Source organism: Sardina pilchardus, chromosome 12, assembly GCF_963854185.1.
Source record: "Sardina pilchardus chromosome 12, fSarPil1.1, whole genome shotgun sequence".
Taxonomy (NCBI): Eukaryota; Metazoa; Chordata; class Actinopteri; order Clupeiformes; family Clupeidae; genus Sardina; species Sardina pilchardus.
Genome location: NC_085005.1, coordinates 9,113,181 through 9,141,155, shown reverse-complemented (window position 1 = coordinate 9,141,155; position 27,975 = coordinate 9,113,181). Strand labels below are relative to the sequence as shown.

General features: G+C 42.1%; 1 protein-coding gene across 2 annotated transcripts; it reads left to right on the top strand.

The window, feature by feature from the left end:
• Positions 1 to 18,022: 18,022 nt before the first annotated feature.
• On the top strand, positions 18,023 to 27,293 carry unc93a (unc-93 homolog A). 2 transcript variants are annotated; one of them, XM_062551346.1, is made up of 8 exons: positions 18,023 to 18,220; positions 19,338 to 19,519; positions 20,638 to 20,867; positions 21,116 to 21,241; positions 21,931 to 22,142; positions 22,600 to 22,735; positions 23,235 to 23,366; positions 26,334 to 27,293. In XM_062551346.1, exons 1-8 carry the CDS (start codon positions 18,131 to 18,133, stop codon positions 26,579 to 26,581), a joined length of 1,356 nt encoding a protein of 451 aa, XP_062407330.1. In that variant the 5' UTR covers positions 18,023 to 18,130; the 3' UTR covers positions 26,582 to 27,293. The 2 variants fall into 2 exon arrangements, with proteins under 2 accessions (XP_062407330.1, XP_062407329.1); XM_062551345.1 differs by lacking the exon at positions 26,334 to 27,293 and adding an exon at positions 23,874 to 25,721.
• Positions 27,294 to 27,975: the final 682 nt, after the last annotated feature.

The following is a 27,975-nucleotide window of genomic DNA, read 5'->3' as shown; positions in this document are numbered from 1 at the left end:
ACTCACTGAAGAGTGTCACTGGGAGAGAGAGAGAGAGAGAGAGAGAGAGAGAGGAGAGAGACCCAGATGCACATGTTGCAACTTGCCAGCGAAAAGCGAGGGAGGTGGAGGTGTGTGTGTGTGGAGGGGGGGTTCCTTTCCTGCCGTCTCCCTAACTGCCTTGCATAGATTACCACTGGCACCGGGGGTGAGCGGACGACCATCCATCACAGACCACAAAGAGGAAATCCATGGGCCGCGGCTTGCCAAGCCGCTAATAAAGACAGATAAGGAGGGTTGCACACTGATGGTGGCACTGGGGGCAGTGTTCCTGAGTGAGACCGCTGGCCCGCCTGTCAAACTGCTGTCATTTGTCCCCCCCCTCTCCTCTCCTGTCCGCTCTTCTCTTCGTCTCAGGGAGAATGAGAGAAAGAGCAGACGGTCCTCAACTCCCCCCCGCCTCCCCTCCTTGTGTAAACACATGAGCTCTGCTCAAGTTTAAGAATAGCGTTTTGTGTCTGGGGGTTTTCTTTGTCAGGTCGCTGAGAATGATCTTGTCCAGCCTTCACATTTAGCATTTTATAATTATTTTCAAAGGTGTATTTTGTCAGTGTTGAAAAGTGTTGTTATTCTGACCTATCAAATCATTGGACTAACCGCAAACTGTTGCGAGTATTTCATGAAAGTCTGCTTCATGTAAAACATTGAAATATTCAGAGTTGCTTAGTTCTCCTATTGAACACACACACACACACACACACACACACACACACACACACACACACACACACACACACACACACACACACACACACAATGCATAGTAAGACCATGATTGACCACGGAATGAATGAAATCTGAAATCTGTCATCTATGTCAAGCAAGCATCTGATGGGTGGTAACAGGTGTGGACACCAGCATGGGCCCCATGGTTCATGGGCCACAGAGAGATAGGTATGTGTCATGGGGGTGACCCAGAGACAGGGGAGTGAACTGGGGAAGGGAACTGAATTTGAAGGCTTGTCATGACCATGGGGCAATGTTTTTTTTTTTTTTTTTACGAAGAACCAAGATGGCCTGGACGAAGATAGCAGCAAATTGGGAGTGGAGGAGGACCAGGATGTAGGTTACTGTACAACACGAGGAACCCAAATAGAGGGGTGGCTGGCCCTCAAAGACTCATGAGGTCCAGAGAACTATTCCAGCCATTCTCTGAGATTTTTCAAAAACGTATTTGAATACATTTACCATGTTTTCTATCTCGGTCTCTGTGCTGCTGAACCTTATTGGGTGGGTGTGGTTCCCTCCTCGGGGTATATGACAAGACAGGTGGCAGAAATAGCACCCCCACCTGGTGACATACAAGGACCTGTGTGACATACAGAGAGATTGCTATACATACATACCAAGGACTCGTACAGAGAGAGAGAGAGAGCTATTTGCTATACATTACAGGACCTGTGTGACATACAGATACATAGCTATTTGCTATACATACAAGGATCTGTGTGATGTACAGAGAGATACTGTAGTTATTAGCTATAAATACAAGGACCTGTGTAGTAGGCTATACATTTGTGTGAGATGGGTAAAAATACTGCACTGTTCTTCTCACAAAACAATCACATTGATGTATACCCCAGCTCTCTCTCTCTCTCTCTCTCTCTCTTTTCGTGGAATGGTGTTGGCAAACAGAGCTAATTCATAACTTGCGTCGGTGTGCCTTGATGATACCTTTTCTTGGGTGTGAAGATGTTCCGACCGGAGATTGGTTATTGACGTACAGTGTGTTGTTCCTGCTCAATCGCTGCCTTGTATTGGTCCAACAACAAGTGCTCAGTCTTCCCACTGTGTCTGGGCCTGTCATGGGAGATGGATGAGGAACTGCTGACATCTGCAAAGAATGAAGGTCTCACCCTCAGCCTGTGTGTGTGTGTGTGTGTGTGTGTGTGTGTGTGTGTGTGTGTGTGTGTGTGTGTGTGTGTGTTAGAAAGTCTCTGTGTGTATGTGTGTGTGTGTGTGTGTGTGTGTGTGTGTGTGTGTGTGTGTGTGTGTGTGTGTGTATGTGTGTGTGTGAGAGAGATATCTCACAAGGACAGGTCACCCAGGGTTTGAACAGATTAATGTGCAGTGCTGTTCACAGCACCACCAGGCATCAACAAGGACAGTGTACTATAGATACTATGGATGGACGGGTGGATAGATGGATAGATAGATAGATAGATAGACAGATAGACAGACAGATAGATAGATACATACGGGTATGGTCAGTCATTCTGGCATTCTTATTCTTGCACTTGAGATAGACACACACATAGACACATACAGTATGCACACACACACACACACACACACACTATATACACACACACACTATACACACACACACACACACACACTATACACAACATACATACTGTACTTCGACACACCGAGCAATGAAAGACTGCCTTCACTGCGTGTCCTCACTTGGCCTCGCCGTGATCGTGAGAGAGGAGAGCAACAACGGCAGGAAAAACAAAACACCTTACAAAACGCGCCATCTTTGTTTAGTCTCCGCGAGCCGGCCCAGCCATCTGCAAACCATAGACGAGGAAACCCAGAGAGACTAATTAGCAGCCAAGCGCACTCACCCTCCCTCAGTGCTGCCCACTCATTTTACATGCTCTTTGAGTAGAGATGGAGTGTGTGTGTGTGTGTGTGTGTGTGTGTGTGTGTGTGTGTGGGGGGGGGGGGTGGGGGGGTGGTTGGCACATATGGCTGGGCAAGACCAGCTCCTTTATTTGGGTGGTGGAGACAGTGGCCCAGGGACTGAGGACCAGCCGTTTGAAGGGCCTGCCTTAGATACCAGCACCTAGTTGGAGGGGCATCACAGAGACGATACACAGGCAACAGTGGGGAGATAGAGCCGGGAAAACCCCCTCTGTTTAGTCTGTTTTGTGAAGGAAAAGGGAGGCAGGGAAAAATAATCGCTCTACCAATTCTGGCGTAGGCCTATATCAGTGCACAGCTAAAGCTGGATCAGAGAGGAGGTTGGCAGATGAAACGAGAGAGGGGAGCAATGAATGAGCGGAAGAATGTTGAAGGAGAGGAGATGTTTGTTTTCCACGATCCACACAAATGACCTCTCGTTCCTCCGGAGGTCTTCGCCACAAACCTCACGGCACGAGCGCTCCGATGGTCCCGGTTCCTGTTCTGCGGCTGGCCGGCTTCCACGTGGCCCGAGAGCAGAGGCGCTCGCCTTCCAGCGTGATGTCTTCATCTGGTAAACGCTCAACAGGTTTGTTGCTCTCCGTAGAGTCATCAGGGGCCCCGAACTAGAGCACAGACAGACATCCCAGCAGCCATAGGGACTGGGCTCCAGTTGCATAAAACAAAAGAGAGGAATAACAGTCCAATAACACGGCTAGGTGTGGTCCAATGTGCATCCTGTTGGAAAACCCTGAAGTAGACCAGATAGCCATGTATGTCGAACAAAAACACTGCAACAATATTTCCACTACTGAAACTTTCCCATGCGTGAAAGAATAATCGATAATGGATAGTTTTATTTTTGTTTCATCTGTGACAAGAAGACAGGCATATGCATTGAAAAGAAGGCATAATACCAATTAAGAGACGGAGGCATGCAGGCATCTCAAAACTAGGGAAATATGCGGGCTTACACAGCTCCATAAATGTCGTTATTGTCTGGTTACTCATTTTTAATTAGAAATGCCTAGAGGCTTTGGCTCTTCCTTCAGAAAAATCCTGTGCACTCAGGCAAGCAGAATCACGCTCAGTGAGAATCAGAGCAGAGCACAGTCCTTACCGATCAGACGCAAAATGAAACCGGCGTTAGTCAGCACACAAGATGGCTTGCCATTTTGATTCAAGCTCATTGTACTGGGTAAGCAAGCTCAGAGCAACAACAAAAAATATGATTGCTGAAGGAACCGCCCGGACAGAATAGGCCTACTCACATGCACATTCCGTTCACCTTGTTTACTTCTTTGGAATTTTGAGCACATTAGCACAGGGGCATGATGGGAAGAGAACCTGTGCAGTGATATTACTTTGTGGATGTGTTGTAGAGTGTGAAGTTATTGCATCTTTTTTTTGGTATTCAGTGCACTGTTGTGTACTGTTCTGGCTCACAGTGTATTTTTATCAACAGAATCTGAGCGAACAGATGCTGCCGTTACATAAAGCAAAACCTTGCAGGTGCTTAGGAAAAGCAATGTGTCTTTCTGTTGTTAAGAATTCGGAGAATGGAGCGGCTCTGACACACATCCACTATAACCAGACTGTGAGGTTTTATTTCCATGCATGTTATATCATGGAGGGAAATCGTAGGAGTGTCAGGAAATTATATGTCTGAGAACACTTAGAAATGGACAATTCAGATGGACATCCAGTAGGCCTATGTGTTTGAAATCTTTTCTAAATTAGGGGAAACATTTATGGTAATTGTCAAGGTAAGACCACAGCATGTGGCTATGTTAAAATCATGCAAAGCCCTCTAAACATATTGAATGTAAAACCATAAACCCTTCACCATCATCCAATTATTATATTTATGTGGTGTATACAGTTAAGAGAGTCACATGTTATAACACATAAAATCAGCTGTAGCTGTATAGGAAGTGAATGTAACATGAATTCATGCTATCATTAACGGTAATATTCAATCTGGAATACAATACCTCATCTCTCTCTCTTTCTCTCTCTCTCTCTCCCTCCCTCTCTTCAACTTTCCTCCAGTCCAGTTAAATATGTTGTAAAGGGGACACTGTTCTCCCTTGCACTGGGCTCAGGTGTTAAACTGGCTTTACTGCCCACATAAAACACCAACCAGTGAGACATTCTTTTATGACATTGTTTCCCAAGGAGCCGCTCTCTCTGGCTGTTAGTAAATCGTAGCGGAGGGAGCCGCAGACCTTTTCCATCTGACGACAAACTACAAAAAAATGAAATGTTTGGGTCTGCTCTGTGTGGTGTGGTGTGGTGGAACAATGGGGTCTGCCTGAGGACCACAAAACAAATGGCCCTAGCAGAGCTGTGCCCCTCTGACCTCAGCAAATTGCAGACTAGCTTTCCCCCTGCACAGCTGTGCTCGATGTCAATGTGGTTTCCTTATGGCTAAAGCGATATGTCAGTTCAGCCCCACTCCCTTCCTGCTCTCTCTCTCTCTCTCTCTCTCTCTCTCTCTCTCCCTTTCCACTCCTCCTGTTTTTTTTTTTTGCTAATTTCTGAACTCATTCCCCTTACATTGTTGTCTCTGTCTGTCAGTTCTCAACATTTACGCTCTCACTCTTTCGTTCCTCCCCTGTGTCTGTCTGTCTCTCTCCTTTCTTTCTTTCTTTCTTTCTCTCTCACTCCCTCTCTCTCTATCCCTCTCTCTCTCTCTCTCTCCCTCTGCCTCTGCTGATTAAATGAAGACAGCAGTGGTGGGCAGCTCCTGGCACCAAACATGGTTTCCGTGGTGATGGCTTGGAATGAGGCGAAAGTTTCACCTCATTCAGCTTCGGTGCCCATCTGAAACAGAACCCCCACTGCTCCCTGCCCGCTGCACCCACCCCAACCACCGCCCAACCAGCCCGCGGATTAACACCCATTACTCTTACTCTTCGTGACTGTGTCTTACTGGTAGCATCTGGTGTATTGTGTAACAGGCTGTATGCAGTTGCATCAATTCATTTGTTATGTATGAAGTAGCATGTGCGGCAGTAGTTGAATACGGACATGAATATGTAGGCTAATTGCATTTTACATTCAAAACAGCTTACAAGTAAAGCAATGCATCCTTAAGCAGGGACACATAGGTTGAGATAAGAGGCTTGGAGCATGGGTGGGGGCATAGTTTAACTGAAGCCTTGAAACAAGGCATGAAGCCTTCTGGGTTAAGGGCTGTTCACACCAAGAACTATAACGATAACTACACAAATATATCGTTCTCATTGATATGAAAGACAACGTCCACACATACACTATAACGATAACTAGGCTACATGAAAAAAATATATTGTAGGGGGTCACTTTAAGAGCGATTTGAGAATGATAAAACATCCAATCAGAACCCATCACATACACATTCATTCACAAAGAGAGTCTTTGCATTGGCTTTTATCGTTATGATTAGTTAGCGTAATCGTTATCAGTCTTGGTGTGAACGACCCTTTACTCTTGTGTCCCAATGAACAGTCATGATTACTCTGGCCCTGCATAGGCATGTGTTGACCCCTGCGTAGATGTCTGGGACACTTGGGCCATGATGAGGGGGCCATATGTGTCGACCAGGAACTGACTGGTGGTCATTGGCAGTGAGGGAAGTGGTGCCTTGTCCCCAATAGCCACCTGCTAGTTGCATTTGCCATGATAGTTTGAGCAAGTGTGCGCATATGGTATCACTTTGAGTGACCCGCTGCCACACGCCCACCAGAGTAATCACACACACACACACACACACACACATAGCCTAAATGTTTCTTCAGGCTCCAACACATGCACACACACACACACACACACACACACACACACACACACACACACACACACACACACACACACACACACACACACACACACACCAGAGCCTGCCAATATTCTGCTTTAGTGACTAGCTTGGAGAAAACTGTGACAAAGTGAAGCATTTAATGATTTTGACAGACTTCCTGAGTGACATCATTGTCTTTCAAGCCCACGTGGCCTTTTCCCTCCTTCATAATGAATGATACCGGAATGTCTCCAGCTCTCCAGAACGCCCCTGGTCCATGACAGACTGCTGCTGGTGGGGGGGATGGAAGCCGTGGAGGTGGTGGTGGTGGGATGAGCGTTGTGGCGCACAACAAAAGATAAACTACATCTGTGGCTAAAAGCGACTTCCGATCGTTCACGGCTGATTGGTCCCGGAGAGGCTGAAGGAGGCTGAAACGACACCTCGGGCTCTCGGGGCAGAGAAGGCCTTTGCTGCTGCACGCATGACTGCAGATGCTGAAGACGCTGAGGAGAGGCAGACCCCAGGTCTGTCCAACACCAGCACACAAGGCCGGTCATTATTTGAACATACCATAATATTTACATAATAACCGCAGCTGAATTCATAAAAATAAACTCTGTTGCCCTCTCTCTCTCTCTCTCTCTCTCTCTCTCTCTCTCTCTCTCTGACTCTATTTCTCTCTCTCCCTGTTTTTGAGAGACATCATGGCTAATCACTAATGTCATTTCTACAATGGTGGTTGTGCACTACATGACCAGTTCTGGGCAGTGGTTATAGTGCTGCCGCTGATGAATTCTCCCCCTTGCAAGAGTAAGATGTTTATTTTGGGGAAGGAAGAATGTTCAGTTGCAGATATTACTGTAATTGGGTCATACAAACACCGGTTTAGAATGTTTGAGGATTCAGTCGGAGGGGTTAGTTGTTGATGCAGGAACAGGGGTTTCCAACCGTTTTTGGCAGGTGACCCTATTTTTACGTCACAAAATGTCGGCTACCTCAATCACTCACAACATGTTGTGAGAAGGAACACATTTCTGCTGTAAGAGTGGTATTTTCCCCAAATGTCCTAGCTCACTAATTGGTTTATTTGACCAACTCGCCTCGTTGTTTTGCTTTATTACCCATGATGATCTCATGCGGGATTTCTATGTTCATTTTGAAATAGCCAGATGGTAATGAAGGATCTGATTAGTTACTTAACTTAGATATCATGGGGATTTTCATACTCTTTTTTTATTCAATGTATATATATATATACAGTATATTTTTTATGTAATGTACTGTTCAATATATCTCAGCTGACCCCATTTGAATTTCAGGCAATACCACAGGGAGTCCCAGCCCCAATGTTGGGACACGATGCCCTAGAGAACCACCTGTTAGACGGAGTGGCCATGTTGTTCATCACAGCTATTGAAGAGGTTGGACTTTCACTATGTTCTAAAATTAAATCAACTTAGCCAGATGAATCAGCTGCTTAAAACGGTGGCCATTTATTTTCCTACGCAGAGTCACAGAGTGTCTCGGATTGAATGCCATGCAGTGACAGACCACTGAACAAGGCCATTAGTGTCCAGCGAGGCTCAATTCTCTGCTCATCTCATTATCTCTCTTTATGGGATGAGGTCAGCGGCCTGTCCTAAATGAAGGGGAATGCGGACATTCCTCCTTAGCATTGTCCAGCGAACGTGTAATGTCCTGTCCCTCGATGCCCTTTTATGTCCCGCGAGAGGCCCCTCGCGTCCCCTGACGACGACAACGCGGGCCCCCGGGTTAGCTGCGGTAGCCGGGCATTCCGCTGTCCACTGAGCGCGCTTCAAAGGATGATGTGCTCGAGCGAGCGTGGGTTTGCATTTACAGACGCGCTTGGTTCTCCGAAGTGCGCGGTAGGCTACTCCCCGTCGCTCTGCCACCCCCCCCCCCCTTCCCACACACACACACACACACACCCTCACATCTCTCTCCACCACCACATCAAGGAAGCTTTTATCATCCTCACTCTCGCATGAAGATGTAAACTAAGGATGAGGAGGAAGTTGAGTGAAAAGACAACAGGCGCCATAATCAGAGAGGGTCATCAGTCATTGTGTATGAAAGAGACACGCCACTGTGAGTGTGTGCAGCTTCACGAGACATTACATTATAATACATTTAGTCGTTTAGATGGCCCTTTTATCCACACTGACAACAAGATACAAAAAGGTGCCGTGTGACTATATTGTTGCAGCAATAAGTGCTGCTCACATATAAAAGAAACCACATGCATACTTCTTGGCTTTCATCTAACCCCACTCCATCTTTTGGTTGTAGTTTGGCTGTACGTGTCCTGCCCTGAAATGACTACCTGAGACTGCTACTTGCATAGAATAGAATGACAGAGCACATACAGCACTTTCTTGCTTTCATCTGAGTACTTCGCTCCATCTTTTAGTTGAAGTTTGGCTGTAATTCCCTGACCTGAAATGACTACCTGAAAGTGGTACTTGCATAGAATAGAATAACAGAGCTTGTGCATACTTCTTTGACTTCGTCTGAGAGTACTCCACTCCATCTTTTGCTTGTAGTTTGGCTGCACTGCTCTGACCTGAAAAGAGTACATATCTTGGGGAAGAGGCCACAGTGAGATTAAGGCTTAATACCAAGGAATTCTATCCCAACCTCCCACACTGCTGGTCCTGGAGCCAGTCCTTATAAGGCTGAATCACCCATACTGGGGGGGGGGGGGGGGGGGGGGGGTACCACCCACCCTGGAGTAGGTTTGAGCCACCCAGGAATGGCTCGTCCGAGCAGCTGCCTCTTCTGATGATTTCATCGGCCTGATAGATAAGCCAGAAACACTGAGTGCTCGCTCGCTCGCTCGGCCTATAGCTAGCGTCTTCACGCCTAGCTGGGTATGAGCGAAGACAAAGTCCCTGTTGCTGCAGCTTTTTGGAAACCCTGACAGCACAGCTCATCAGTAATCAGACAGTCCAGACAGTAGGCTACCAAGAGAATATACACACACACAGGATCCACACAGTCTCACAGCCCAAACGCGACCGATTAGGGTTTATGCTATGCAAATGGGCCCTTGAGGGGGAAATAGCCGGACTAGAGAGGTGCTTGTGTCCCTGTCGAGGATGCGGACTGATTCTCGTCGCCGGTGCCAGACAATGGCGCGCGGGAGGAGCACGAGGCTTCCCACAGGTTTCCGAGCGCCGGCTGTAATTTGCGGGGCTAATTAAAAGGCCGCTGTAAGGAGTGTAAGCGCGACAGCGGCGAGAATAAACCTGTCAGGAGTGTGCCGGCAGAAGCGCGGGCTGAAGAGGAGGACGCAGACAAAAGAGGACATGAATTATTCATACGAGTGTTTTTAGCACAAAGTCTTGCCCTCCGCTCCTCCTCTCGCTCTCTCTCTCTCAGACTGTACCGGGGTCTTCTGATTACCATACCGTCCTTCTCAAACGTCTCACATCTCCCCATGGTGCTGTTCTCTCTAACCTCAGGTTAAGTTGCTTGCCTTAGGCCTACATAGAGCACTGGCTTTCACTTGGTGTTACTGTGTTGTCTGATGAAACAATAGCTACTCAACTAACTTTCACAGAGCATATGCACAAGTGTTGCCAAATGTTGTAGGCCTACAATTTGCAGATTTGCTAATTATCACGGTTCTATAACTCGGGGATGGAGGCAGTGAATGTCATCAGCTTGCTCTGTTGGCCAACACGTGGGAACTGTTTTCACTGCTGCCTTAAACTCATGCTGTATTTTAATTTTGGCCATTTTTTTTTCCAGAAGCGGTGGATTACATCACTGCAAGCAAAGTATGATGTAATGGTGAAGAAGAAATGGGGCGGCAGACAGATACCCCCAGTTGTGTTTCGTCCCCATGGTTACAAGCATTCAGTAGGCTATACTGTAATTTGTCCCGATGACACTGTGAATGAGGGGCCAATTAAATTGCAGTATTTCACAGGGAAACAGTTTTGCAAGAAGTGATATAATTAAAGCTGAGATGACTTTGTGAACTTGTGAAATGGTTGCTGACAGCCAAATAACTCCTGCGCCAAAACAGGTTTCTCATTTCAATGCAATTGGCCTACCCTTATTAAAAGCATGCAATAACAGTCATAGGAAGGGCACGTGAGGAAAACCAGTCATGTCTGTTTTTTGGGTTTCTGGGTTATCCCTGCTACCTGCACTTCCCTATAGTGAGGAATTAAACAACAAACAGCATAGTCATTCTCAAAGTTAGCAAGTCATTTATACACACAGTAGGAAACAAATGAGCTAACAGATTGATCTCAAGATGAAAGCCATGTGATATCAGGTCTGTCACCTTCCCTGGATCCGATCGGCAATGCTTTTTGAAGACATTTCAAGATGCTAGTTCTGTATATGGAGATGTTGAGGTGAATATAAGGTGAACAAACCATGCAAGAGCAAAACATTACATTTTTGTTTATTAATAAGCGAAAAGCAGTGGTGTTAATTTGGCATATTTTTACTCCACACAGTTATAGAATGTTCATGTTCAGATGCTTGGAGATTGCTTCATTTCAACAATCGATGATTATACTGGCAGGAAATGCCAAGTAAAGTCTTTTGTAGTCAACAGACACCATGAGTCGTGTATCTTTGCTTATGACTTGATATGAGCAAAACTGACACCAATTATCTTCCCTCAAACTCTTTATTTACATTTTCTGTAAAAGAAATGTTTTATCCATTTTATCCTTTTACTGTCATCCCCGCAATTATACTTCTGTTCATCCACCCACCCATCTATCCATTTATGTTCATCCAGCCTAATGTATTCTCTCTTATTGTCCATCCAACTGGCCCTGCCCCCCCCCCGCCACAATCCTGCCCATTAGACCACATGCGTGTCAGAGGTCTGTTGGGGTTTTGCTAAATAAAGGCATTTTTGTGGGATGTCAGCACCTCTGTGCCATTGTGCGTTGTGCTGGTAGCAGCACCAGAAAATGCCCCACAGATCCACATTGACATCAGCAAACAGTTAACAATGGTCTGGCACGGAGTGAGTCACAGCCACCAGCACCGCTATCAGCAGGAAAAACACGTCGCGCCTGCTCAGCCACGCTGTGGCACACACACACACACACACACACACACACACACTCACACCGTGCACACACCTTACACACACGTACACCACACACCCATACACACACACACACACACACAACCCCCTTCACCCACAAACACCACACACCCACATACATACACCAACAACAAAATCCACACATACCCAGGCCATTTCCCTTTTCTAGTCCATTCAGTCTTGTTCAGAAACACACACTCTCTAAGAGATGAAGACTATGAAGATCATGGTCAGGGAGCTCAGAAGCTGTGCTGTTTCTTTGCTTAACTACTGAGAAGCACATTCACTAACATTTTAGGAACAGTTTGACAAAACGTGAGCTATCAGAACATTCACTAACATTTTAGGAACAGTTTGACAAAAAATAAAATTCCAGAGTACCAATTCAACAATAATTGTTCTGATTTAAAAAAAAAAAAAAAAAAATGAATGATATACAGGTAGCCAATTTAATAGGGCATCTTTTTTTTACGGTTTCTGTAACAAAAGAGTTGAAAGGCATGACTTCAAAAGTGTACTGACAGTCAGACAGTATAGAGGAACTTTGGGAAAGTGCCTGTTTGTCACAATAAGAACAGTGAGTGAGTCAGCAGTGTTCTGACTCCATGTCCCCTTTGCAGCAGGGCACCATGGTGCGGTGCACGGCTCCTGGGGAGCATCTCCTACAAGTGCCCTGTGTTCTCCTGAGAGGGAGTCAGAGGCGGCCAGGGACCGGCCAGCACATTGCAAGTGTTTTCGGCTCCAGGGATTAGGCCGACCCTTTGGTCAGTGCATGTCTCAGATTCCACAGCAGATTTGAGGAGAGCGGGAGGTCGGAAGGGGGGGTCGGGTGGAGGGGCAAATCCACCTATTTCCCACCAAAAAGCTTAGACACATATTATTGACCCTTAAATACACAACTTGCGTAGTATTTGCGTGTTTAAGGTTGACTAGGTGGTTCTCCAATTAAATGAAATGCAAAAGGAAGATCATTATGTTCACTTGAATTTCAACATCATGTCAACATCAGTCATTTTGATTTTTGAACAAGGAACTAATGATAATGGGGATTTTATTAATGCGTCCAAGTTTTAGTTTCAATGTGTCCAATATTTATCTGTTGATAGTTATCATATCTGTATGTCTCCTGACTGCAATGTGTTCTATGAGCTGTGACATATATTGACAGAATGGTAAATAGCTAGGATTATTAGGGAACTTAACTTATTAACTTATTAAGGATTTACCAAAAATAAATCACCTATTCAGTAAGAATAAGAAAAAGGACATAATAAATGTGTCATGACACTTAAACAGACCTTATTGAGCACTAATACACATATTACGTATGTATTAATGGCTAGTACGTGTTCCCTAAAATAAAGTGTTAACTGTTAAGGCTAATATATGTTACCCCAACTCTTTACATCTGGGATGAAAAAAAAATCCCTTTTTGATTGCCATAATATCTCTTTCTTGAAAACCTTTTCATGCCTTTCAAATTAAATATGAATCTTATAATATTTTCTACACTCCGTTTTGTTCTTCACATTCAGCAGATGTTTTTTTTTTTTTTTTTTTACAGTAGGCTAAATGAGAATGTAGATGGGTGTGGTGAAACTCAAGTACTTCTCAATTCAACATCTCCCTCCAGTGGTCAAACTTTAGAATAGCAGTTAGAGAACCCCCCACCCCCTCCCCCCTCCCCCCCAAGCTTACAGAAAGGTGTGTCTATGGAGGTTGCAGGAAAATCTGTTCTTGTCTGTGCTTTATTGAGTAGACAGGCAGTGTGGGGCTGCCTGGTGATCCCCTCTGCTTGCGGCAACAACAACAGGATGTACCTGAACATGCTGAAAGGTACCTGACCTCGGACAGTCTGTTCATGCTGGTGGTCTAAATCCTACAGCAGTGTGTTCGCAATAATTGTGTGTGCGTGTGTGTGTGTGTGTGTGTGCTTGTATAGGTGTTATGAGGAAGGGTTGTGTGTGAATCAATCCTGACCTCCCTGCTGATTAAAGAGTTCAAATGCCACCACATCAATCCAGTATAAAACAGATTACGGCAAACAGGAGTGGCAACGTACAGAATATACAGATTTTCCATTTCTTAGTCCATATACCCTCCTTTTAGTTCCGGTAACTCTTACGGGTCTTCCTGGTTGTGTAAAAAGACAAGTTCTAGAAATTGAAAGATTTCATTCCTGGCTCCTCATCCAACTAAATAGTCTATACTCCTCCAAAACTAACAATTACATCCCGCTTGATGAATTTTTCAAAGCTCTGTTTTATCCTACTATAGCCAACTCCAACAGAGACTCACAGACCTCTGTTCTGGCACATTCCCCTGTGGAGCAGTGAAAAACTCAAAGCACATCAATTACATTTTTGCCAGGGGAAAAATAAAAAATAATGTGACTGTAATCTTGCGTGAAGTCGTTGAGATAGTACAAGCCAAATCTGAAATATGAAGGCAAACGATTAGCTGATGCAGAAGCTCCACTTTTGTTATTGTCACTTCTTTCTCCAACACTTTCTGAGGAGCTTTTTGTGTCTGGTCTTCAGGCTGTTTTTGCTACCATCATCTTAAAGCATGTCTGGATCATTTAAAGACTTTTTGGACATAGGCCTAAGGCAGCAGTTTTCTACAAATGTCACATACTACAGTGAATCTGTGGCTATTGTCTTGCATAAGGTTGTTTATCAGGGATATTTGTCAAGGAAATCTCAGCCTTAAGACGTTTGTAGGTTGTGTTAGATGGTGACCTTTTTGCAAAGAATATGTAGTATATGCTACTGCCTTTGTGATTTTGATGAATCTTTTAGAGTATTCCAGGAAAATACCAATTTAATGGCACACCTGCATAGTTGAGATATTCTGTGACATACTGCATTTGGCAAGGCCAAGACAAATACTATAAGACCTTATTGCATTCCACTGTGTTTATTCCACTCTCTCTCTCTCTCTCTCTCTCTCTCTCTCTCTCTTCCCTCTCTATTTATTTGCAATGTTGTCGGTCAGGGTAGAGCTGAAATTAACATTCATTCCATTCTCTCTGAAGCAAGGCTTAGACACGTCTTCAGTGCCCTCATGGTCATGATAGTGGTGTTTAATTATCAGGACACTGTAAAGAAAGTAACAGTTTTACACCTCAAGGGGGAGAGAGAGAAATAGATAAAGAAGAGAAAGAGAGAGAGAGAAAGAGAGAAAGAGAGAGAGAGAGAGAGAGAGAGAGAGACTAATGAGGCCTAGACATGGATTTGTCCCTCTATTTAATGGACTGAGTGAAGTTTGGGCAGTGGGGGGAGGGGGGGAGGGCAGAATTTCTAATTGAGAAGAATTCCTGCAAGCCTGCCATTGTGTTGTTGGAAACCAGGGTTCCCACTAAACTATGAGCAGGAGCTCGACAGGCACTCTCTGGCCTCGTCTAATTACAAACAGATGAACTTCATGATCGCATGCCTGGACAAGACATGCCTGGGATGTCTGCATGACGGAGTAGCTAGCCTCTGTGCTGTGGACATGTCCATCAAAACCAGATCACGAACATTGATGGTGGTGCCATCAAATCTGCACACGGCACCCTCCTCATGTATTGGCATTCCTGGTCAAATTGAGTGAAACGAGGGATAAAAAAAAATCATCTTTTGGTTTATCTCATGACAACAATGAGGAAAAATCCAACCTTAAAAGAAAAATAATTTACTTTAAGGATAAGAATAACCTCTAACAAAATCACTGGCACCCCTGTATTTAATACTGTCAGGCCTTCCACTGAAACAGCTCTTATGCTGCCATATCCAATAAAGTTGGACAATACAAAGCAGAGGATTTGAGACCATTCCTACACAAAGAATCTCTCTAGATGTCTAGGTCCTCTCATTCTCCTCTTTAGCACCCCCTACTGGTAATGTGCTTCAGATCATGGGAATGAGGTGGCCATGGAGAAGCATTATTTTGTTTTCAGTAAAAAAATGTTTTAATTGATCGGGACACGTGTTTACCAATATGATTACAGAACGCGGCATAAGCTACTGTCAATGGACGCAATAGGAAGAGAGCTCTGTAATAAATTTGACTTCAGACTTCCTCTTCAAGATATAGTGCAACATGAAGAAGTGCAAATTAATGCGCTGGTCTCACAAACAGTCCTTTTTATACCCTGTCTTTACACTTATGGCAAAAATACTTTACACTTATCTGCAGAGACCATGATTTGTTGAGCGTTGTTAATGGTTCCGCATACCATTTCCCAGTTTGTAACAAGTGATTATTTTGGACCAGTAGCATAACAATGTCTATCTTGAGATGGGGTGGGACTTACTGGTATAGCTCTCACTGTATTTCCCAGTTATCACATAACATACATCACAACATTCCAGAGACGCCAATTGAGTGGACCTTGATTTCTTTATTGTTGGGTGGAGAGGATGTTCGAATTTCTTTGCTTTTCCTGTATCTAGGGTAGACATATAACCATCTTGATAAGACTTCTTTTATTTCACGTCAACGCAATAAACATCACTTCACGGCCAGCTTATCTTATCATGTAGCTTACCGAATAAAAGTAGGCTACATATGGTGATGAGGAAATAAGCCAGCCAGCCATGCCCAAAGGATTCGCAAACCTGTGTATAAACCTGTGTATATTGTCTTACAAAGTGTACAGTACAAATTTGACCGAGGTTGACTGAGGTCCTCTGAAGTCCTCATTGTAACATATAAGGGGGCAGAGCTTGCGATCAGTCAATTAAAAAAAAACCTGAACACAAATGTGGCAAATGAAGGATGTGTCCCCTTTGGTGGGACAGAACAGTGTCCCCGTGGGCACAAGGACCTAAATGTGGTACGAGTGCTGTAGCCAGTTGCGCCACAGAGCACATTATTACCTCTGCCAAGGAGGTTATGTTTTCATCAAAGTTTGTTTGTTTGTTTGTCTATCTGTCTGTTTGTTTGTTTGTTTGTTCACAAGAAAACTGAAAAGGTTAAGGATTTCGATGACATTTTCAGGAAAGGTCTGAAATCACCCAAGGAAGAATCGATTAAATTTTGGGAGTGATCCGTATCACCGTCTGGATCCAGGAGGCGGTTATGTTTTTACTTGGCGGAGGTCTGCGCTCTCTGAGTGCTTTTCTAGTTAAAATAATGTCTTCTAATTCATTTTGATGTTACAGAGACAGTAGGCAGGGATGTGTCTCTGTCAACACCAATGCAATGTGCATCTGGAGTGCCTATTGGGTTTTCTAAAGCGGATAGTTCCGGTCCTTGATTATGATTGGCTGAATCGCGTTGGGTGCCGTTGTAAATTTCACGATAAACACACACCTTGACCGCATTTCGTTCTATAGTAATGCACTACCCATATTAACAGTTGACACAACATTTTAATTCAAAATAGTTTAGGCCTACTCAAGATGACAGAAAACAGAAAAGATGTAAACAGAACTATTGTCAGAATAATGATTTGATTGTACCGTTTGTCCTGTTGCTAGGATATTTTTTATTGCATGCAATGACAGAAAAGTAATCTGATCAGAATCTAATCTAGATGGCGATTTTACCATCGAGATCATATCACTTCTTGTCTCATTCCTCTACTTTTAATGTGTGTTTTTTTATTTGTTCATTTTCTTCATTGTGCCTATATACTGTCAACACCTAACAATTCATTTTTTTTAACAAGGAACACTGTCTCCTCAAAGCTCATTAAGAGTTTTCATAAAAAGGACTTTATAAACTCATTACTGTCATGAAAAGCTATAACTGGACATACATATAAATGTTTATAATACAAGGCAAGATCTGAATGCAGCAAGCCAACACAACAGATTCTCTTACATAAAGGCAAGTGGCTGTAAGAGCAGTATAGTCTCCTCTAGGAATGATACAATACTAGGAGGAACGACTACGCCTCCCTTATACTGGATGCTCAGTAGTCATCACTATGTCTTTTTCCCCAGCAGCTGTTGATATCATCTGAACTTCGTCCCTATAAATCCCTGAGAGAAATGTGTTCTCCACAGAGCTATGCATATGGAATAGGGAGTTTGCCAACCAATGAACTTTACTGTAGGTTGTTTTGAACCTGAAAGTAACAAAAATAGTGCCACCCGTAATCTCAGAAGGGAATGTCTTTGACACACACAGTTTACTTCTTTATTTGTATCCACAATTAAGAATAAATATCACGTAAGGATACAAATTTGACAGATGCAATACTTGCTCAGACAAGATTCTGTCATGTGGTTCACACACACACACACACACACACACACACACACACACACACACACACACACACACACACACACACACACACACACACACATGTGAGATGTCAGAGCAGATAGAGCAGCGCAGCTGCAGCTCACCTTAACAAAAGTCAATCATCTGTGTAATGATTGATGAGAAGGGCATGCTGATAAGACGAATAACTAGAGTTGAACTTTGACCTCATGTAGTAGTATCGGTATAATAGACTCATTTTAAGATGAACTGTTCTGGGCCTGTCTCTTTCATTACTGTAGCTCACTGAAGCCGGGGGAAATCTTTTAAATTTTTACCCCAAACAGCATTTGAGCCTGAAAACAAAAATGATCAGTCGGAACACCAAAAATGTCCTTGTTGTGTCCTTTGGATTTCTGTCCCTCTTCACCGCCTATGGAGGACTGCAAAGTTTACAGGTAACAACATCTCTTTTACATTTGTGCGTCAATGTGTTCAAACATTTACATTTACATTTACATTTATTCATATAGCTGACACAGAATACGCAAATGTGACATATGACATGTAGAGTAGGCCTACTGTATATATGACATTATATTATATGCTTTAATATAGGCTACAGTTACAGTATACTAAATAATTAATTTTGGCGAAAAGCTATAGGCTGACAATACTATTTAATTTTCATGATCTCATATTTATAAAGATGGCTCTGTGCAGTAGCCTATTTCTAAATGTAATATGGCATTCCTATATGTTAGCGTTGCAGAGGTTACTTGAGAAGTTATCTTTTTGTCATGAAGAAAAAAGAATGTCATTGAATAAATCATTTTATCCAAGTTTTAGCTGACAAAAAAAATATTATGATCAAATGTAAGGGCTTTAATGGTAAATTACTATCTGTTTCCAGAGGTGGACAGTCAAGTACAATTCCTTTACTAATTAAGACAATATACTCTGTTTTACAATAGCCTACACTGTTTTACAAAAAAAAAAAAAAGACAATATACTAATATTGTTACTGTAAATATTACTTCAATAGGCTACATGTGAAAGTTGCTAATGAGCTTAAGTACAGAAGTACTTGATATCAAAAATATTTCAGAATTCAAAAGTTCTTTTTTCTTTTCAATGTATTGTAATATAATATTAATTTAGTCAATAATAGGGTGTACATCCTTTAGTGGGTCACTAGGACCAACTTCAAACTTCAAAGGACACTTCAAATGTGCTTAAGAGTAACAATAGGTTACTTCATGCTCTTATTTCAAATTAGTCAAAAGTACTGTATTTGTCATCCAGTATAGTAATTAAGAGAGGCCTTTGTTTTACCATGAACCAGAATAACTATGAACATTAAAACTACAACTTCTTGAGGCACAGATTCAAACATTTACAACATTTGTGCAATGATGTTTCTTCAATTGTTTAGGTATGCCGTGTGAAATGAGCATACCTCCTTTCAATCGGAGAGAGGTACTACTATATAAACCTATATCTCTCAGAGAAGGTCATTATTCGTTTCTTCTTTGCACTTATACTTATACTTTGTACTTATGTGTCCCAACACAGAGCAGTCTGAATGCGGAGGAGGGCATGGGAGTGATATCACTGAGTGTGGTCTACGCCTCCATCATCGTGTCCTCCATGTTCCTACCTCACATCCTCATCAAAAACCTGGGCTGTAAATGGACGATCGTATGCTCCATGTGTTGCTATATCACCTACTCTATCGGGAACTTCTACCCTGGCTGGTAAATGAGACATCTTTCATTTGTACCAAATCAATAGGCCTACATGCTATGCTTATGACTGAACCATTGCATGTTTATGGTCAATGTTGGTTAATATTATGAGGATGACACATCATAGCCAATGACATGATGAGTCATTTAAACAAGAGCACTAAGTACATATCCCTTGGTGATAGTGTAGTGGATAAGGAGCTGGGCTAGTATGAAAACCTAGTTACTTGTATAATTTACATAGGCCTAAGTTGCTTTGGATAAAAGTGTCTGCTAAATGAAAACATTTTTTTAAAAAGTGCAAAGTGCATCCATCCAAGGCCATAGCCAGGATTTTTCAAATACCGAGGTCACAAATGGCTGACCCCAGAAGATCATTATATCAATTTTGATATAATTTGACAATATGTTTGGGCCATGCTTTATAGATATTTATATATTATCAATCACAACATTAACTATTATCATAGAAAATGGACACATCCACACAGGACTTCAATATAGGGCGACCAGACGACCCTGGTTTCAGGGGACAGTCCCCGTTTTTGGTTGCCTGTCCCCGGGAAAACACAGAAAAACTACCCATGTCCCTGTTTTTTGAAGATAAAACTTGTAGGCTATGTATTTCAATCAGATTGATAGTCAAACTGAAAATGTCCCCGCCTTACTGTAGGCCTACTGAACATCCTCAGTGTCAGTTGAGTGATAACACCTGATGTTCAGCAACGGACCGAAATACAAACAAAGTGGGGAACATAGGACCTATGAACTCTCCCACTGTACTAGCTAACAGCTGATCCTGTATTGATATTCTTGCTGAACATCAAGCTCTGCTTTCCACACTTGTTCACAAATGTTCAGCACATCCTCTCTCTCTCACACACACACACACACACACACACACACACACACACACACACACACACACACACACACACACACACACACACACACACACACACAAAGCTCTTACTCACTCATGCTGTGTACACAAGCTAAAGCTAACAAGCTAATGCAGGCACTCTCATCCCCAGTCTCAAGTACACAAAGCTGTACGCTAACACAAGGTCATTCCGGTCATTCTCATCTCATGTACACAAGCTAAAGCTAACTGTATGCTATCGCAGGGCCACTCTCATCCCCACCTCGGCCATCCTCGGTCTGGGAGGCTCTCCTTTGTGGTCAGCCAAGTGCACATATCTGACCATCAGTGGCAACCGGCAAGCTGCGCAAGAGAAAACGAAGAATGAGGATGTCATCAACATGTACTTTGGCATCTTCTTCTTCATATTTCAGTCTTCTGCTGTGTGGGGTAACCTCATGTCCTCCCTAATCTTTGGCCAAGGCACATCCCAAGGTAGGGGGAAACTCAACCACACAAATCAACCACAAAATAGTAGTGGAGTATGCAACATCCAAGGATTGCATAAATCACACAAATCGTATGACAATAACTGAGTGATTGATTACTTGCATAACCATTAATATTGCAGACACTATATCTATCCATGTAAACATAGAATAGTAAATGATGCAGGGCAGTTTTGTTGTTGTTGTTGTTGTTGTTGTTGTTGTTGTGTACATGGTATGTCTGTTTGTTTGTAGGCGATATTCCAGAGGAGAACCTCAAATACTGTGGTGCAGCACTATGTGAGGAAGACTTTATCCAGGGAGGAAATGCAACGCGACCTCCACAACACCTCGTCAACACACTGCTTGGATGCTACATTGGTAAATTAGGGTTAAAAATATTGTTTTTAAAAATGAAATTATGTGAGGAATTCTTATTTGCAACATCAAACAACCCTGAAAATAATAATATATGATTAATAAAAGATAAATAAATGAGAAGCGCAATAATAAATTAACTAAATACACATTTTTTTTGCAACAAAGTATAAAAAAAACTCCGATACAATAGGGACTAAACCGGCAACAGTCTGTAGGAAGAGATCTCCGAATTCAGCTCTTTTCAATTTTGATTTCGAAGGGGGGATATTCCTACCTGAACAGCAATTTCCCATGGCTATTTTACCAGCCATAAGACCTGCTCAGAGTGCAGCACAAATGCCCTTCGCCCTATAAGAGTTTGTGTGCTTTAGTCTTTAGGGGGCTTTTAAAATGGTTAAAGAAACATAATTAAGATGAAAACATTCGCTCTATGAAGTTCGCAGATCTTACTGCACTTACAATAAACTTTGTCAGTTATCTTTTCACATGCCCTCCCACTCCCCAACCACCAGTCTGTCACTAAAATCTGTTAGAATTTGTTGAGACCTGACCTTAGTGAAGGCATTTGTAATCATGAGGAGTGAATCATTTTTAATGAAGGCCCTTTGATATTAATTCCAATCTATGATTATTACGTTTTTCAAGTTGACATGAGCATGTACTGTATGTAAATGTTTGTTTCATTACAGGTGTAGGGGTGTTGGCTGTGATTCTGGTGGCAGTGTTCCTGGACAACATCGACAGGGACAATGCAAGGGAATTCAGGGGCAACAGGACACCATTTTGCGGGACCTTCTTGGCCACATTCAAGCTTCTGAAAGACAAGAGGCTGATCATGCTTATACCCTTGACTATGTACAGTGGCTTTGAGCAAAGCTTCCTGTCTGGTGAATACACTAAGGTAAAGAGTCAGTTACACCTACTCAATGTATGATAATGGCAAGCTTCAATAACAGTAACTTCAAGTCACTATAAGTCCACCTGTCAGTACTGGCTGCCAGATATAGGTTGCAGTCTTGTAGTCTAATAGTTCGATCAATAGCTACCAAGAGTCATTTTCTCTGCCTCTATGGGAATTTAACATAGGGGTTCTAATACTTATGACCCCTGTATTTTAAGGGAAAACATTTATTTATTTACAATACATTATTCATTCACAAAGTAATTCTTAAAGGTTGCACCAGACATTAAGATCAATTTCCAAAAGATGATTTCATATTCCTCTTTTTAGTCAACTTTAGCTGTGTTCAAATACTTATGAAGATGCACTGTATGCTTTCTTTTCCATGGCAATGCCGTTGTACTGTATGTGACTGATCTACAGCATCAATTAAATGTTCTTCATTTACTCCCTACAGAACTATGTAACCTGTGCGCTGGGAATACATTTTGTTGGATATGCGATGATTTGCTTTGGTGCTACAAATTCACTGAGTTCTTTTATGTTTGGGAGGCTAGCAAAATATACAGGAAGAATTCCACTGTTTTGCTTGGGTAAGACAACAATAATAATAATAATAATAATAATAATACATTTTATTTAAAAGCGCCTTTCATGACACCCAAGGTCACTTTACATGGTTGTAAAATCATCACATAAAAGTAATAAAGAAAAGAAAAAATTCAAGTCAGTCAGTCAGTCCATATAAGCTTTCTTGAAGAAATACGTTTTCAGTCTACTTTTAAAGTCAGTAATTGAGTCAGAGTGTCTGATGTACAGTAGTCTGGCAGTGAATTCCACAGCTTGGGGGCGATGTTTATGTTATGGTTATTATGGTGGTTGGTTATGGTTGCTTAGCAGATGCCTTTGCAGTTTATCAGACTAGTGTCGACTAAAGAGAATAGCAACATAAACAATAAACAGTATCAATATAAGCAAAGCTATAGATATATATAGCACTGATGTTTGCATTTCTGTACAAGATGTTTGCTCAGTTGGGTAGCGATATCCAGACTACGGGACTGTTAATTAGTTACTCTTTTGATCTCACAGCTGCTACCATAAATCTGGGCTGCATTATCGCTCTTCTGCTCTGGAGGCCACATCCAGATCAGCTTCCTGTGTTCTTCGTGTTTCCTGCTCTGTGGGGTGTGGCGGATGCCGTATGGCAAACCCAAACCAATGGTGAGTCAATTTGACCTTTCTGTCAGCGAGTAGGCTAGACCTCTGAAGTTTGCCTATACAAAAAGTACCCAAAGCTGACATCTTTGCCGGAGATCCAGGTGTTAATCGAAGCTAACTACCTATGGCAAGTTGTACTACAAGTTAATTCTGAGTAGCAAAACTCAAAGTTTGCTGTCTCAATGTACCGAAGATCACAGGACCCATGCACTGTGACAAAAGTGTGTAGGACAAAACGTCTGCATTTCTTCGTCCCCACGAGAGTGTAACGGGTGTGATTACTCAAAATCACCAACATTTTTATAACATACCGAATCTCCTTCAATGGCAAAGATGGCAGCTTTTTTCGGGCAAACTTCAGAGGTCTTTGCCCAGTTCTGTTATACGATATAAACTTTTTTTGCTATTTGTTTGAAGGAGTATGTAGGCTACTGTTAGGTCAGTGACTGCCCCTGTTGTCTCAGTATCGTTGGTGGAGTGTAGTAACAGCAAAACTGATTTAAATTGCAGCACTCTATGGAGTTCTGTTCCCTGATCACAAGGAGGCTGCGTTTGCCAACTATCGCATGTGGGAGTCGCTGGGCTTTGTCATAGCTTTCGCATACAGCACCTTCATCTGCCTCTCTATCAAGCTCTACATTCTCCTGGCCGTGCTCATACTCACCATGATCACCTACCTTATGGTGGAGTACCACCACCATAGGAATCCAATGTCGTCGAATAACTTCAACTTAGACACCCAGTCTGAATCTGGAGCCACTGAGAAAGAGAAGGACGGTTACAAAGAAGCTTACATTGTGAAACAGACTGAGATGTAAACATGCAGAAGGTGATAGTATGAGGTCTATTGCTTTTTAAAAAAAAAAAAAAAAATTCAGCCAAGAAACTAAAGCACAATGAATATGGCCTTCTCAATCAGAAACACACTTGCATTGGGCATTGACGTTGATTTAAAAATATTTTGTTTATCTTAAAATTATGTCTTCTGTATTTGCATATCATGTTACATCTCGTGACATTTGAGAATATTTGGAACCCTAAACCCTTTCTGTGTATCAAGAGACTGTGGTCTTGATTTACTAAAGTGTGTGCTCATTTTATTAAATCATTCTCTCATTTTATTAGATTTTGTGCTCAATTTAGTAAATAGTGTACTCGTTTTACTAAAAAGTCCACTCATTTTACTAAATTGTGTGTTCATTTAAATTCCTGGTAAATGAGCATGTAATTCAGTAACAATGCACGCACTATTTACTAAAATGAGTGCACTATTGACTAAAACAAGCACACAATTTGGTGAAACAAGTGCACTATCTAGTAAAACGATTACACAATATATAAGATCGTGCACACAATAAAAGAAAAGCACAATTTAGTAAAATGAGCACATGATTTAGCAAAACGAGCGTACATTCTCTTAATCTTGAAATATCTTGCAATATCACTTCCCGGGGCTCCATAAAAGTGATATAGCACAGAAATGTACATTTAAAAAAATGTCTTTACATATCATCCTTCCATGTTTTATTTTTCTGAGAACTCCTTTAAATGCACTGTATGCCTTTATAAAATGGGTTATGTTTATACAAACATATGCACTTTATTAACATTCATCCAAACACAACTGCTTTTATGCAATTGTTTTCTAGAAATAAGTAAAGCTTGCTTAGAGCTGTAGGCCCTTCTTGATGTAGGTGGTCATGGTCTGTAAACTGTAAAGCAGTGGTTCTTAACTGGTCTGGCTTTGGGACCCAACATTTCCTATGTTCATAAAGTTGCAACCAATATATTTATTTAGCGTTCAGTCCAATGGATATGGTGAGCTACATGGTACTGTAACATACAAAGTGCCTGTAGACCTACTTGTCTGAAACATGCAGATGTTTGGCATTACATTTGCGTTTACCACTAAAATGATGTCTAACATGACTAGTTACATAAACATTGTTTATGTCCATGGCAATGACTGACATTGGCTACGAATAAAGCCTGTTAAAATAAAGATACAATATTAGATCTGATAAGGTAGCATTTTGAATAAATGCTCCACGACCCATTTTGGGGTCCCGGCCCACCAGTTAAGAAACACTGCTGTAAAGTGATTACTTTTTCTACTTGTACATGTCACTTGCACACAACTAATTACTGAGGTTCAAATGGAATCATTTTGTTTCGAACCATGTGTAAATAAAAGGTTATTTGTGATAATTAACATGTGAAAGTGAATACTTTATTTTAATTGGAATAATGTTATAGGAAGGCTACAGGGCAAATAACATTTTTAAAATAGTTTTTTTTTTATAAGACTGGTAATTTTTTTGAACGTACTGTATGTACCACTACTATAGCCAGTTCCATTGATTAAAGTGGACGCTTGTGTTACAGCAGATGCTATGCGAGTTTATTATTCACTTTATCATTTCGAGGGCACAATATAACAAAGCATATGCACACTGTCAAACTCATAAAAATATCCTCGATACCTCGCAGGCTCTGTAGACTTGTCAAAGATTCTTCATGCCATTGTGTGCCATATAGCTGCATTTTATAATAAATCAGATGTTGTGAAACGGTAAATGGACCACACAATCTACAGATCAGAGTGTCTCTTATTGCGTAAATTGGATAACGCACTGGCGATCAGTACTTCATCAGATCCGATGACGTCACAATTTTTATCAAATGTGGGGCACGTTGCATAAATTGGCACAATTACCCTGTTGGGGGTTGGCATGATGTACTTGAGATATGAAAGGCTAGAGTGAAGTGTGAGAGCTTGCTGATGTTCAGTGTTCACCAACCCCAACATCTTGCCTTATTTCTGGACGTTTTTTTGTGTAGGCCTAACATCAAAGTCGACACCCTGTGATATACATTTAAGTGGCATTGCTACAACAAGACTGTTCTCCCATGGGTTTCAATCTAACAGTGCACCCGATGGGCATCCTGAATTTGTTGTTCCCATTGCAGGACTTTATGCCGTTCTCTTTGCGGACCACAAGGAGGCAGCATTTGGCAACTTCCGCCTGTGGGAGGCACTGGCCTTCTCAGTGTCCTTTGGTTTGAGCAGCTTCATCAGTGCGAGGTCCAAACTGTACCTGGTCCTGGGAGACCTCCTGCTCTCAGTTGCAGGCATTGTCGGTGTTGAAATTACAGAAAGAAAAAGGAAAACTAAAATGGTGGCCTGCAGTCAACCCATGGGAGAGGAAGTCTTGTAGATGAAAGGATGATGAATCGCTGTGTGATGCCGTAAGAGAACTCACTCTGAAGCGTTCATCCAAATGCATAGACTTCCAAAGAGGACTTTCAGTGTCAGATTTAGTCATAAAAATGATTTGTAGCAGAGGTGCCATTCTTGGAGGTTGGTATATGACTATGAAAAATATGAATCAATGACATACTGTCTGAGTCACTGCACACAATATTGAAAAACAATGAATAATGAATGAATAATGAATTGAAACAGCCGAAACCTGATTTTGTATTTTAAAACTTTTAAGAAAATATCAGCTGTTTCCCTTTTATAAAATAAATTGGAAGGGGGGAGAGCATACAAGAAGGTTTACAAGAAGTTGTAGGAGTAGGGGATGGATAGGAGGTGGGAAGAGCACCTTTTTTGAATAGTATGGCAAAACTATGTGTCATATCATGTACCTCTATGCGGTAGTTTTGAGAAGCTAGGCCATGTAAAATGTTTGCCATAATTATAGACAGTGCTTTCCGTGCTGTCCTGAATTCTACGCACAGGTGACGGCAAGTGACGTGGTGCAACACAGCACAATAAGCACTTGGACTTCCGGACTGTAACGAGAATTGCTGAGTTCATAGACTTGCTGATGCTGATAAATTTCATTTCAGAATAAGGAAATGAGGTGACTTCAAATAGCCCCTCCCTTCTGTGTTCCTAAGACAACATGGTGATTTGGAACAATATGGCTCAGTCCAAACCAATTTATGTGATTACCATTAAAATAGCCTTGATAGACATTTATGTCACTATTTTGTATTAAGTATTTTATTCAGTCTGCTCTTACCTCTTATTTTACTACCTGATCACACTCTTAAAATGAATGTGTTAGAAACAACACAACCCGTGTTGTCTGTGTCTGGACATAAAGATGTGTTAAAAACAACACAAGTTGTGTTATTTTCAACACATTTGTTTAAATTAAGAATGTAGTATTAAAGAAAGAAACAGCCTGAGACAGAGGGAATTGCTGGTAAGCTTATAGGCACCCCACAGACACGTGGCTGACCTCTCTCCAGAAACCTTGGCTTGAGTGGGGCGATCACATCTTCTACTGTTTCTTGTCTTGTCCTGTTGTTCACTGTTGCTTGTCAGTTTTTGATATAAGGTCTTTCTGGCCCCAACTGTCGACTTCAAGGCAACGCTGCCTGGAAGGTACTAGGATTAGGGTTAGAGTTAGGCAAAGTTGAGTACAGTTAAGTTAACTTAACTGAATGAAAATAAATGCACTTACGCCGAATATATATAGCTCTATATGCACGTTGGGAATGAGTACACTCTTGTACTCTGTATGCGAAAAAACAGTTTGAATATTGTTTCCGGGCGCTTAAGCAATGAGCTTGTTGTCAAACGTTTATTACAGGA

Coding starts and splice junctions, on each gene's coding strand:
- unc93a (XM_062551345.1), top strand. CDS start 18,131: ATGATCAGTCGGAACACCAAAAATGTCCTTGTTGTGTCCTTTGGATTT. Junction 20,868..21,115: donor TGGCCAAGGCACATCCCAAG/GTAGGGGGAAAC, acceptor GTTTGTTTGTAG/GCGATATTCCAGAGGAGAAC. Junction 22,143..22,599: donor TGTCTGGTGAATACACTAAG/GTAAAGAGTCAG, acceptor TACTCCCTACAG/AACTATGTAACCTGTGCGCT.